At 39.3% G+C, this 13,996-nt stretch overlaps 1 protein-coding gene across 1 annotated transcript; it reads right to left on the minus strand.

Annotated features, from left to right (window-relative positions):
- Positions 1 to 885: 885 nt before the first annotated feature.
- Positions 886 to 12,691, minus strand: LOC112050022 (probable chitinase 2). Its single transcript, XM_024088142.2, has 9 exons — positions 12,472 to 12,691; positions 9,041 to 9,205; positions 8,137 to 8,332; positions 7,133 to 7,229; positions 5,982 to 6,197; positions 4,795 to 4,989; positions 3,918 to 4,051; positions 3,312 to 3,487; positions 886 to 2,725 (listed from the first exon to the last, which is right to left on the minus strand). Exons 1-9 carry the CDS (start codon positions 12,542 to 12,544, stop codon positions 2,430 to 2,432), a joined length of 1,548 nt encoding a protein of 515 aa, XP_023943910.2. The 5' UTR covers positions 12,545 to 12,691; the 3' UTR covers positions 886 to 2,429.
- Positions 12,692 to 13,996: the final 1,305 nt, after the last annotated feature.

Consider the following 13,996-nt stretch of genomic DNA (forward strand, 5'->3'; position numbering starts at 1 on the left):
TGGTAATTAGCCACGGCCGAAGCCTCCCACCAGCCAGACCAATTAAGAAAACTAAATTATTATAATAATCAATAATTGCCAATAAAAAAATACTCTCTAATCTTATTTATAAAAACTTAAGTTTAATAAATATTTAAAAAACATAAGACGCCATATTTCTTGAATAATATTGAAAATTACTGACGCGACGCTTCGTGTCGTACTGACTCGAGAATGTATTCGTTTTTGAATTTTGTATTTGGAGAGACTACGACACCGTCGTGTTCTGTGCGCTGTATATGTTTGTTTTCGACTTATAAATAACTTGAGAATATTTATGAAAGAGACGAATATCTTAGCATTCCATGGATTCACCGTGCGGGTGCCGGGTCCGTCGCGTGGTAGAGAGAAGAACTCCGAGCAGAGTCCTGAACTTGTGACTACAGGATGTAGGGTTAAGGAATTCTTTGACGATCGATCGACACTCCCCGTTCTCTGCTCGTGTTGTTCTCCCTGCCTAGCCAAATTTGGTAAGATCCTATTAAAGCAGCTTTGGATACTCGTTCTAATATAGAACTAGCTGCACTTCTAGAGAGGTTCAAGGTCTGTAAGCAAATTATAGAGGGATTTTGCTGGTAATCCTCTCGCACCTACTTCTACGGCGCACAGACTAACTACATGGCCATTTTTAGTTAGTTCATTTGTTAGGTCATAATATTTATTCACTTTTATACTGTGGTCCTTCGGAATGTTAGTCTCCCACGGTACAGTAAGCTTTACAAGTACTATTCGCTTAGTTTGGACAAAAGGAAAATGTCTGGTCTAGACCTCGAAATAGCGACATCCGCTAGGATTTTATTATGTTTCTCATTCGTATCCAATAATAACAAATAAAACGAAATTGCGTAGAAATAAAAAAGTTTAATCATAAAAAAATATTATAATCAATATTATCACAATAAAAGAGTATTCACAATATTATGTATGTACAACACTTTCTATACACATTCTACAAATATTCCCATTTGGTTTCATCTCGTAGGTACATTAAAAGTTGGTTTCATCATTAAGACTTACATAAGTTTTAGCAATTGCAGGGTATTAACCACAGTACAGACAACGCTAAAAGCTAACGCTTTTAGCAATAGAAATAGCAAGGCGGCGTGGCCCGCGTACACCCGGGTGTGCGGAACATCGCAAGCGTGTCCGCGCATGTACTAGCAGTCTTGTTTTGTTCTGTGACAAATGGAATAAATAATATTCAACTTTAAAATTTTTCACTAAATATTAAACAGCCATTTAGGCCACGCCCCTGGGTACGCTGATTTCAATACAAAGAATTGACACTTTATAAATCTAGTTACCTCTTATATCTATGGTATTAAGTTCGTTGTTGTAATGTAATGCTGGATGTAATGACAAGATGATAGTCCAAGTATAATCAGTAGTTATTTATGCCAATGTCATTGTAGCACGAGTGCTACAATGGCTAATTACGTGCAGTGGCATACAATTATTTTTCCATGACCAAGATAAAATAAATAAAACTATTAACAAAACTCATGGTAAATAATATATAATTGACATTGGGCTGAATTTTTGTAGCCAATGACATGGAACTGTTTAAAAAATGAAAAAAAATAATTATTGTAGTACGGTTAACTGCGTCTTGCTGACTAATTTCAATAGCCCAATGGTTATGTTTACATACAGCCTTCTACGAAAATAATGGTTACACATTTTTAAGACGTTATTTGCGATTAAAGTTGTCGGTTATAATGGCCCAACAATAAAAAATAGTCGGGCTATAATATAAAAGTTGTCAAGATTTTAATACCCCGCAATAGTCAGTTTTGAAAATTTGGCATTTACAAAACCTAGATGTTGCTTACTAATTTAAAACGTTTACAAAACAAGCAAAAGTGCATAACCATCAAATGCGGAATTTTATCGGCTTTCTCGTACTTATTCCCCTCGACTCTAATGGCAGTGTAGTTAGTTGATTGTCATCATCAGACAGTAATTAGACAAGCATACACTAACTTTTAATATATACTTGCCTACGTCTATTAAGAAATACCTATCTAAAAATTCAATTTTGTCGAATTGATTACTAAGAAATAAAGCTATATTTCTTCCTAAATATAACTACAGCTAACTTATTCCATGAAATATTTCCAGCATTAAAAATTGTCGACGAGCCACTTGGCTACAGAGCTGCAATAATCTTGGCAATAAAAAATTGTCATGGTATGCTACTCCTCAACATTTTAAACGAAAAAAGTCGGTATATACTCGTAGGAGTATGCCGGCGACTGTTAATATCTAAGCCAACAGTTCTTGTTGCCAGAATTATTAACCCAGCAACATTAATTTGTCGGACTGTGATAATTGTGTTTGTTATATTGCTACAAAATTTGGCAGTTACTCAATTGCATTAATAAATAATACTAACTAAATAAAACGTAACTAAATACTCCACACAAAACAAGCAAAAGACTTCCACATCCAGCATGTGCGGAACCTTTGTCGTCTTTGCCTTTTGGTTTAACTTCTATCTCGTTCTGTTTCAGTACAGCGGCCATCTCGTCGAGTATTCTCTTCTCTTCTAACGCTAGTGTTGTCGCTTCGTTGATCGTTCTCATAAGAGGGTAGTTCGAAAATTCCGATTCCGCTAAACGCAGATGGAGTTTGTTATTGGCTACCGCGTAGGCGGTTCTTCTGCTTAGATTTTCAATACGATTGGCTGAAACAAATTGGAACTAGCTAATTCGCGGTGATTTATTGTAGTTACACGGATGAGAAATAAGGAACAAAATGGGGATAAACATAAAAATACTGACGTGAAAATTCATCATCTACATCACTACCCGATGGAGATCCAATAATGCTGAAGGCCTCTTTTAATCGATGCGTCAACATCCAATGACTCCCTGCTTGATGTCCACAATCCATCTATACTTGGCTAGTTCGTTGATGACACTTCATTGATGACATGATACGCGGGCGACGGGGGTGTGAAGACGAGTGCGCGGGGCATCGCTACCCCCCTCCCGGATCATCGGGGGTGTTACGAACGAGTTTGCCAAGCTATAGACACTGATTAACACTGCGGTTCAGTCGAGACACCACAGTTTGAGCAAAGCGCGCTCCACCGATACTCCGCCACCTATACTACGTGTATACCTATATCGTCGTCGTTATGAACCCATATTCGGCTCGCTGCTGAGCTCGAGTCTCCTCTGAGAATAAGAGGGGTCAGGTCTTGACCGGGGACCAGGTCATAATTATATACCTATATACTGACATAATTTCCTAAAACAGTTACTTACCATCGGGCAATTTAAGGTTCTTCAAAGCCTCTTGGAGCACAGGATCGTCAACCATCTTGTTATACCGCTCTACGAAGTCTATGTAAGTTTCCGGTTCAGAGTCACATAAGCCTCTGAAATCGTCCGTGTCTATACTCCACACCATGAGTCCTCCGAGGCCGTAGTCTGTGGCCATTCTAAAAAAAAATATTTTGGCATACTTGAGATTTTTTCAATTTGTACAGGACAGTCAAAGATCGCATTTCGGAACCAATTCATTCAATGCAAACAAACAAACAAATTTTTCCTCTTTATGATATTAGTATAGATTAATCATTTTTAACAAGCCATATTCGGCTCATTGTTGAATACGAGTCTCCTGTCAGAATGGGAGAGGCTACTCCACCACGCTGGCCAAATGCAGATTGGCAGACTACACACACGTAAAGAATTAAAAAAATTCTCAGCTATGTAGGTTTCCTCATGTTCCTGCACCGTTTGAGACACATGATATTTAATTTCTTAAAATTCACATAACTGAAAATTTGGAGGTGCATGCTCCGGACCTGGGCTATCACGCCTATATTATACAGGCGTGATAGCCCAGGTCCGGTCCAGATTACTCACTTGACTTTAATAGCAATGGATCTAGGGTTGTCGTAAACAATAACCCTTTCACCATCTCTTAGATACGGGGTCGCCGCTCGATCGTCCCAGTGATGCGTCCATTTTGAAGATTTGTTTGTCATCTCTTCGCAAATCTGAAAAACAGCATTAATTTAGGGAATTAATTTAATTTTTCCAAAAATCAACTGATGTTTAATTAAAAATTACCTTGGCTACCGTGGGATCTTATTTATTTTGCAAATATGCAGACAATCTTTGCTTTTTATGTATAAATTTGTTAACATTGGCCATATTTACCCTAATGTATCATAAAAATCAATATATTCAGAACTAGTCATCATCCCTATGTTTGTGGGTGGAGTAGATTTTAGATTTAATTTTATTTAGTTTTAGTTTCATGTAATAATTAACCTGATTAATCTTGAGAAAAACAAAGTACCAAGTTTTTGAATTAGCTATTGCTTCATTTTATATTCGTCTTTAAATGCTCATGACACAGCAAAATATGTCTGCTACTACTAAAGCCCCGAAAATATGCTCCCTACTAGATTTGTAATAGACTAAATTTCACGTGGTAGGTACTACGCTATATATAATACACTAGTAGTTGTATTTTCTTAAAGACTAGCTGTTTCACCCGCGTGGTTCTCGTTCCCGTAGGAGTACGGGGATATAATATATAGCCTATAGCCTTCCTCGATAAATGGGCTATCTAACACTGAAAGATTTTTTCAAATCGGATCAGTAGTTCCTGAGATTAGCGCGTTCAATCAAACAGACAAACAAACAAACAAACAAACAAAAAAACTCTTCAGCTTTATATATTAGTATAGAAGTATAGATTTAACTGTTATGAGTGCCCACAAAAATACCACACCTCATTATATCCAAGGAATCCAGCTTCTCTAGTATAGGGTCCAGCGAAGCCGATGTTCTTGGCAGGCGTCTGACCGAAAACTATGCTGCTGACCGAGGGGTCGCTCAGGATGAAGTCTCGCCCGTACATCGGCAACCCCAGCACCATTTTGTAAGGACTGACCCCGTGGGACAGTAAGTATTTTATTGTGTATTCCTGAAAAAAAATAAGAGCAAATTCAATCTGTGCTATGGTCATTAACATCATCGTCCTATTAATCTGTATCATCATCATTATCATTAACAGCCGATGGACGTCCTCTGCTGGACGTAGACCTCTTGTATGGACTTCCAAACAATACAATCTCGAGCCCTCCAACCCGCTTGATGTCTTCAGTCCAGGGGGGTCGACAAAGACTGCGCTTTCCGGAGTGGGGTTGCCATTCCAGCACCTTGGGACCCCAACTTCCATCGGCTCTTTGAATTGTGCCCTGCTCATTGCCACTTCAGTTTCACGACTCGCTGAGTTACGTCAGTGACTTTGGTTCTTCTGCAGATCTCCTCATTCCTGATTCCATTTCGCAGAGAAACGCCCTGCATAACTGTACCATAGTAAGAGAGAAACATTTTTGACGATTTCACAAGTAGATTAAAATTCTAAAGCGACAAGATGACTTCCCACTGACCAAACCCTTATTTCTGTCTTAGTTGCCAGCAGTCGTTATTTACGTTTACTGAAACAGTTAGTTGTGTCAGAGTTTAACAAAAATAACAAAAAAAGAACGTGTTCCTTAAGGGGCGTGATATACGCATAATGCATATTGAGTATGCGTGAGAGAAAGGGAAGCCAGACAGTAACATGTTGCGTAACGAAGCGGTTTAGCCTCCCTTAACAAGTTATCACTTCTAAATTCAAGGTACTCGTATGGAGATAAGATAAGCTTAGTTGTTGGCGACGCAAATTATTGTTGGTTAATCTGCGTGCCTTATAACAATGGGCTGAAAACGGAACGTATATAGTAACAGCATACGTCACACTTTGACAGCCTTTAAAATAATAAACCGACTTTTTCGATCGAACAGTCAACATCCCTTATACCGATATAGATACGTCCCGGAGAGCTCATTTACGCCGAAGATTTCTGTGTTTTGTTTCGTCCGTAACACTTACTATTAATTTGCCTTCTTTTTCTTTCTGTTACAACTTACCACACTCAAGAAATCAGCTTCAGTAGTTCCTCTCAAAGGGGCGTTGGCTCCGACCAGGTTGTCCCAAGTGCCGTGGTAGTCGTAGCACATCATGTGCAGGAAGTCCAGGTATCGGCTGAGGCGCGCCAGATCGTACGCCGTGTCCATGGTCTCCTTGCCAGCCCCGAGCGCTGCGGTGAGGATGTAGCCGTGGGGTTCGAATGCCTCTTTTAGTTCCTGCAGAAGAACAGAATTATTAAATTTGTATAAGATATATTACATTTACAATTCTAAAAAGCAGACATGCTGATATGGTAACATCGGAGATAAGCTGCAAGAAGCCCGTCTTAGATAGTCCGGTCCCGTTGCACGACGTCCGCAAACTACGAGGGTAACAGATGTCTGAACATCGCAGTCCATGGAGCTAAACCCCGAGGCCGTCCTAAAAACGCTGCCCCCCTACCCAAGCGACACGTCGATTCTCTCTCTACGATCGCTAACGCTTCGAAAACTAGAGAGATGTATAGGAATGACATTTCTTTCAATAGAAAGATGGCTGCCTCGACATGGTACACGTGGACTTGAGAGCCAACCAACTAAGAAATCGGATGCCCAAGATAGTTCAAAGTGGGCGAGATTATGCCGGAAAGCCGACCCCACATAGTGGATCACGCTAGGAAGAAGAAAAAGGCATTTATAATTATAAATATAACTGCCAGGAGGTCCTGGAATCGAATCTTGGGTCAAGTGTTGGAATATCCAGTGAGAAACTTACTTCTTTCTACTAAGAAATTTTCAGTAAAAATTCTGAAATAGCTGAGTAAGAGTTGGTACTGTTTACACTCCCATGCCTTGGAGAACACGTTAAGCCGTTGGTCGGATAATCCGATACAAACTGTCATTATCAACTCATATTCGGCTTAGTGCTGAGCACGAGTCTCGTCTCAGAATGAAATTGACTGGTGGGAGACTTCGACCGTGGCGAGTTACCACCCTACCGCCAAGCAATTTAGCGTTTCGGTACGATGTCATGTAGAAACCGAAAAGGGTGTGGATTTTCATACTCTTCCTAACAAGTTAGCCCGCTTCCATCTTAAATTGCATCATCACTACCATCAGGTGAGATTGTAAAGGGCTAACATGTAAAGAATGAAAAAAATGAGAGGATTTACCTTGACCATCGCAACATAGTTGTTCCTATCTTCAGGACTACCTCCTCGCTTCGTTGGGTACTCCCAGTCCAAGTCGAGACCGTCGAATTTGTATGTTCTGGAAACATTTTTTTGATACATTAACCGATATTTCTTCCAATTAAATGAAAATGAAAATTATGAGACTTGATAGCTTAGTGGATATGACCTCTGCCTGTGATTCGGAGGGCGTAGGTTCGAATCCGGTCCGGGGCATGCTCCTCCAACTTTTCAGTTATGTGCATTTTAGGAAATTCAATATCACGTATCTCAAACGGTGAAGGAAAAACTTGAGGAAATCTGCATGCCTGAGAATTTTATTAATTCTCTTCGTGTCTGAATTCTGCATCCGCATTTGGCTAGTGGTGGACTGAGGCCTAATCTGTCTCATACTGAGAGGAGACTCGTGCTCAACATTGAGCAAAAAGTAGATTGGGAGTGAGAAGTCGTTCTCTCTAGTACTATTCTCACTAGTAGCTGCACGGTTGAGAGGCCGGACTAAATACCTAGAGGTCATGGGTTCTATTCCCACCAGCTGGACTATTCTCGTTCCCATTCCTAACACAATCTTTCCGACTAATTGGGGAACGAGAATAATACAAACGGAATAAAATAATGGTCATATTTTAAATGAACTGGCTATTTTTTATAGAGAATAAAAATCTCGCCGTGACGGCCTCCATGGATTAACAAGACGGAGGTCCTGTGTTCGATCCCCGGCTGAGCCGATTGAGGTTTTCTTAATTGGTCCAGATCTGGCTGGTGGGAGGGTTCAGCCGTGGTTACCACACTACCGACGAAGACGTACCGCCAAGCGATTTAGCGTTCCAGTAAGATGTCGTGTAAAAACCGAAAGGAGTGTGGATTTCATGCTACTCCGAACAAGTTAGCCTGCTTCCATCTTAGATTGCATCATCACTTACCATCAGGTGAGATTGTAGTCAAGAGCTAACTAGTAAAGAATAAAAAAAAACCTAGTAACTCACCCCAAAAAGTGCACTACACTCTGTACGAACTTCGCCCTAGTCTCAGGCTTGGCCGCCATCTTGGAGTATTTCTCCGAGCCCTCGTTCCAGCCGCCGATAGCTACAGTCACCTTGAGATGAGGGTATCGAGCCTTCAGCGCCACCATACGCTTGTAGCCACCCTTACCGTAATCCTTCTCTAAATCTTGCCAGGCATCTGTAAATATTACAACATAATCTAAATAACCTGTAAAGCCAGACCTTTCTCATTTTAAAAGACTAGCAGACGCCGCGTGGTTCCGTTCCCGTAGGGATTCGGGGCTTTACTTTAGCCCCGAATCCCTCAGCCGAAGCCTAAAGAATTTTTCAAATCGGTTTAGTAGTTTCAGAGTCTATTCAATGCAAACAAACAAAAAATCAAGTTTTTCTCCATAAAATATAAGTGTAGATGAAAGTTTGTTTAAACCATATAGGCAGCTATAGAGATTGTGGTGGCATTGGAAGGTAGCAAGTTCCAAGGGTCCAGACAAATCAGCCAAGTGTGATTCGACTGGTGACAGAAAGACTCATTTTTTACGCAAAGGGCTCATCGGCTATCACATCGCAGTCATGGTCACAATTGCAGTTGGTCATGTTTGCGATGATATAGCTACTTTGAGCCTATTTATTTAGCTCACGCCGCATTCCATGAATTAGCTCATGACTAAGGCATGGGTTCGAAACTAGCTCTGAAGGGACTCTTACAAAGACTATTGATGCTGAGCGTCGTCTCATCTAACCCGGCGAAGGAGTAGACGAGGTGCGTGCAGAGGGAAGGCTCGATGTCCGCCCGTCAGAACTTGCCTGCGCCCAGCCGGTTAGCCGCCCATTTGGCCATATGACAGACAATTAACTTGTCGTGCATGGGCCCTGAAAGGACTCTTACCAAGACTCTTAATGCTGAGCGTTGTCTCATCTAACCCGGCGAAGGAGTAGACGAGGTGTGTGCAGAGTGATGGCTCGATGTCTGCCAGCTCGAACTTGCCTGCGCCCGGCCGGTATGCCGCCCATGTGGCCACATAACAGACCACCACCTTGCCATGCATGGGCCCTGGAAATTATTATAAGAGAACTGCTTTAGATGGTAGCAACGACAGCATTATTTTATAAAGGAAACACCTCGAGCTGGTCTCAGGACTTGTGACATAGAGTGTAGGTTTATAGGTTACTTTTAGAATGCACTAAGACTCACCATACCCTGCCCGGTAATGTGTATATAATAAAATATTGTTTTCTCAATAAAAATGAGCCACCTTCAAATAATATCACCGCGGAGCACAGCTAGAATACCTGCCATTTTGTTCCATGAAATGTTGCATTTCAATAACAAAACCCTATCCAAATTGGATCAGTGGTTTTGGCAAAAATCATGAACATAAAAAAACTAATCAGAATCAGAATTATTATTTGTAAGAAACTTTATATTTTAACACACAAAGATGTGCCTAAGTAATAGGTAACAGTGTCTCACCATTAAAATGTAGGCAAATATTTATTTGCAATTAAATAAAATATATGATACGATACTGAATACAGAGCCCCATTTTTATAAAGTCAGTTAAAATAAGGAAAATTAAATTTATAAGCCTTTTGGAAACTAGGTTGACCGTTAAGTGTCACTGACAGTTGGCCAATTTCACGGTAGCAATCCCTTTCTACACGGCTGCGTATCGTTTTACAACCAGCTCTGCTGACCTAATTGTATTACAGGCACTGTCTACTACTACCAGTTGCCATCTCTATTTTTTTAATACTTTACAAGTTAGCCCTTGACTACAATCTTATCTAATGGTAAATGATGATGCAATCTAAGATGAAAGCGGGCTAACTTGTTAGGATGATGAAAATTCACATTCCTTTCGGTTTCTACACGGCATCGTACCGGAACGCTAAATCCGGTCGACGATCCCCAAATCCCGGGTGTCCGGGCGACGGATTTGGGGATCCGGGGTCTTAGTCGATTTCATTCATCTTTTTATTTCCTCATACTTCGTAGAGGGTGCTTACGAAGTAATCATCATCATCATCATCATCAGCCGCTGGACGTAGGCCTCTTGCATGTAAGTAAATTAAATTACGAAGTAGGTACATAAATTAGAAAATTGGGCAAAGGTTGACTAATTTCAGAAAGGCATAATTTACGAAAATTTCAGATGAAGAAAGCGACATAAACGTTTAGTATTTTTTTAAATTATAGGACAGACTATTCAACGCTGTTTATTGTATTCCTTAATTTCCTGAATTATACTTGACTAGTAGAAGCAGAGCGGCTTCACTCGCGTAGTTCCCGTTCCCGTTGGGATACGGGAATTAAATATAGCCTATAACCAACCGGGGATAGTGTAGCTCCCAACAGTGAAAGAATTTAACTGTGAACGCATTCCACAGACAAGAACGCTGCATTTATTTCGAATTTAAAGTTTTTTATTTATTTTTCAAAACAATCAGAGCCTTACCTATAATGATTCAATTTTCGAATAAAACCTCCTCCGTTTTATAGTAGGCTAGTACTCGTAAGACAAGAATTAAAAAACAAAATTACTTTAGCCCCTAGAGGCTAATATGCTTGTTTAGCCCCGCTGCGTGGTAATATGACAGTGTTTTTGAGCAAGAGTAGTGAAAATATCTTTTCTCATTAAGTATAATATTAGTACAGATGATTCATTGAATGTTATTCGGTATATTATTCATGCAATTGATGACTAGGTACAGAGACTCGTCAGGGATATAGTAATATAACAGAGTAATATAACTCAACCAAACCTATCTGCATCGTCACTTAACGTCAGGTGTGATCGTAATCAGCGTGTCAATAAATCCATACTTCCATAGGTCCTCCTTCAGTCGTATTCCTCACATACAGTGGCCTGCACACGGACTTGAACTAGGGTAGGCTTTATACGCACATCATCATCATCATCAGCCGATGGACGTCCACTGCAGGACTTGACTTCCAAACATCACGATCCTGAGCCGCTTGCATCCAGCGAATCCCTGCGACTCGCTTGATGTCGTCAGTCCACCTGATGGGGGGTCGACAAACACTGCGCTTTCTAGTGAGGAGTCGCCATTCCAGCACCTTGGAATCCCAACGTCTATTAGCTCTTCGAACTATGTGCCCCGCCCATTGCCACTTCAGCTTCGCGACTCGTTGAGCTATGTCGGTGACTTTGGTTCTTCTGTGGATCTCATTTCTAATTCGATCACGCAGAGATACTCCGAGCATAGTCGTTCCATTCATTATACGTACAAATTGTACGAACTAGAAAATCTCATCTCCAATACTTCTCGCAAAGATTCCTCGGGGTAGTCAATGCATTATGACATCTATGAAATGCACGCCACTCACATATTATGAGGGTCATGACTACTTCGACCCTTGAACCCTTTATGAGTATGTACCTCTACACTAATATTTATCATTCATCATCATCAGCAACCCATATTCGGCTCACTATTGATCACGAGTCTCTTCTCAGAATGATAGCGGTTAGGCCAATATTTCAGATAAGTACATTTTAAGAAATTAAATGTCTCAAATGGTGAAGGAAAACATCGTGAGGAAACCTGATAATTTTCTTAATTCTCTAGGTGTATAAAGTCTGCCAATGCGCATTGGGCAAGCGTGGTGGACTATTGGCCTAACCCCTCTCATTCTTAGAGGAGACTCGTGCTCAGCAGTGAGCTGGATATGGGTTGATGACTACTAATGCATACACGTATAGGTATTCATACCACACCGCTAACTGTATAATTATCATAAATCATTAATAATCAATTAGCCATTAGTATGCTTGCATTTTTTCATAATTATTATTAATCACTTTTCCTTATATTGGCTTTCTTGCTAATTATACTAAATATTGGAAAAATACAAGAAAAATTGAGAAAAATCAATATTTTATTCTAGGAAAGTAGCTTCAGGCGTTTTGGATAAATTTGTTTTGAAAGATTCAAATTATACATTTTTGACAGAATTTATCATAATCGGCTTAGTAATAAACTGCAAGATACTTAATAAATATTATTTTAGTATTTTAAATAAATAAGGAGTCATTTTCACAGAAAATTATATTATGAATGGAAAATGTTGACCTTCGAAACTCGTTTCGTTAGGTACCTATTTAAAATATTACAAGGAAACTACATATATAAATGGACATCAGCCTACCAAAAGTACTTCATTTAAATTTATTAAGCAAACGGAATCCTAATATTAATTAGCTATTCAATAATAGACGACCTCAAAATAATGTTATGACTAAACTTTTGTGTAACAGACAAATAATTTGTCCGGCAAAACCACCTTTCACTTACCTCCCAAGGTCTGGCCATCCATAACCGCTGCCATTATGGCGAAAATTAAAAAAAACAAACACTTCCCCTCCATTGTTAACTTATAAATAGGAAGACTCCAAGATTCCAAACACGAAATACACACTACACTACGAAAAAAAAAATAAACCTAAAATTTGAATTTAGAATACGTTGCCTCGACGAGACATTCTTACCGACTGTGCGGTTTGACATTTGAAGCACGATTCGTCACCGTATATTCAATTATTAAACAAAAATCTACTTTATTTTGTGCCGCATAAAATTGTAAATCCATTACAAGATTTATTGTAACTGGTTGATCGATCATGTGACACAATAAGTTATATTAAGTCTTATTGCTCTGCATTAAAGTACAATTTTGTACGAAGAGTTTTGAATAAAAAACTTAGTAACTTGGAAAGTCATTTTGCAAGTTCCAAGAGATACGCGATGTATAGAGTTATATTAAAGATACTATTTAGCAAAAACTTTGTAGTACTAATACTATTGAAAATTTAAGCAATACTTTACTGAAGGTATCTTCTATTTATCCATATAATCAATTAATTATCTGCCCGCCAATCTGCACTAGAACAACACGACGGATACAAGCTCTATTTACCTTTTTATCTATGAGTAGGTTCGCCAGGTTGCAGGAAAATCCAGGAAAATTCCGGAATTTCGTATTAGGTCACTAAATATAGACTTCATCGTCACATTAAGATACATAATAAAATACGTATTGCTTACATTAGCAAAGATAAAGATTACTTTAGAATAATATAAGACAGATGCTTAAAGGAGATCATTCATTTTGGGCCCTTTTTGAAAGTGCCGGCCAACGAAAAAAAATGGCACGAATCATTAGAACTAATCATTTGGAGTAATATTTCATATGGCATGAAAGTTGTAGGAGGGCTCTGAACCAAGTTATACAGGTTCGACGTTTCGTTATTTCCATACATTTTGTCGATTTTCAAAAGTGCCCGTCAAGAAAAAAAACTGATACGTATCGTTAGAACTGCCCATTTGGAGCAATAGTTAGTACGGCTTAAATGTTGTAGGACTGCACTGAACCAAGTTATACAGGTTCGATGACTCGTCACTTCTATACATTTTACTGAGTTTTGTAAGCGCCCGCAATCAAAATAAATCATACGTATCGTTATAACTAGCCATTTGCAGCAATAGTTACTATGCATAAACATTGTAGTAAAGCTTTGTGTCGAGTTTCGATGATTCGCCAAATCCATTTATTTTATTGATTTTTTGAAGTACCGTTTCACAAAAATATGGTGCTTATGGCTATGGTATAGTTAGTATGGCAAAAATGTTGCAAGATTGATCTGAACCAAGTTATACAGGTTCGATATCTCGTCACTTCAATGTATTTGATGGAGTTTTGTAAGTAACAAAAATGCTATTTATCGTTATAACTAGCCATTTTCAGTAATAGTTACTATGGCATAAACGTTGTAGTATAGATCCGAATCAAGTTATACTATTTAGATGATTCGTCAAATCC

Source organism: Bicyclus anynana, chromosome 18 (genome assembly GCF_947172395.1).
Source record: "Bicyclus anynana chromosome 18, ilBicAnyn1.1, whole genome shotgun sequence".
In the NCBI taxonomy this organism is placed as follows: domain Eukaryota; kingdom Metazoa; phylum Arthropoda; class Insecta; order Lepidoptera; family Nymphalidae; genus Bicyclus; species Bicyclus anynana.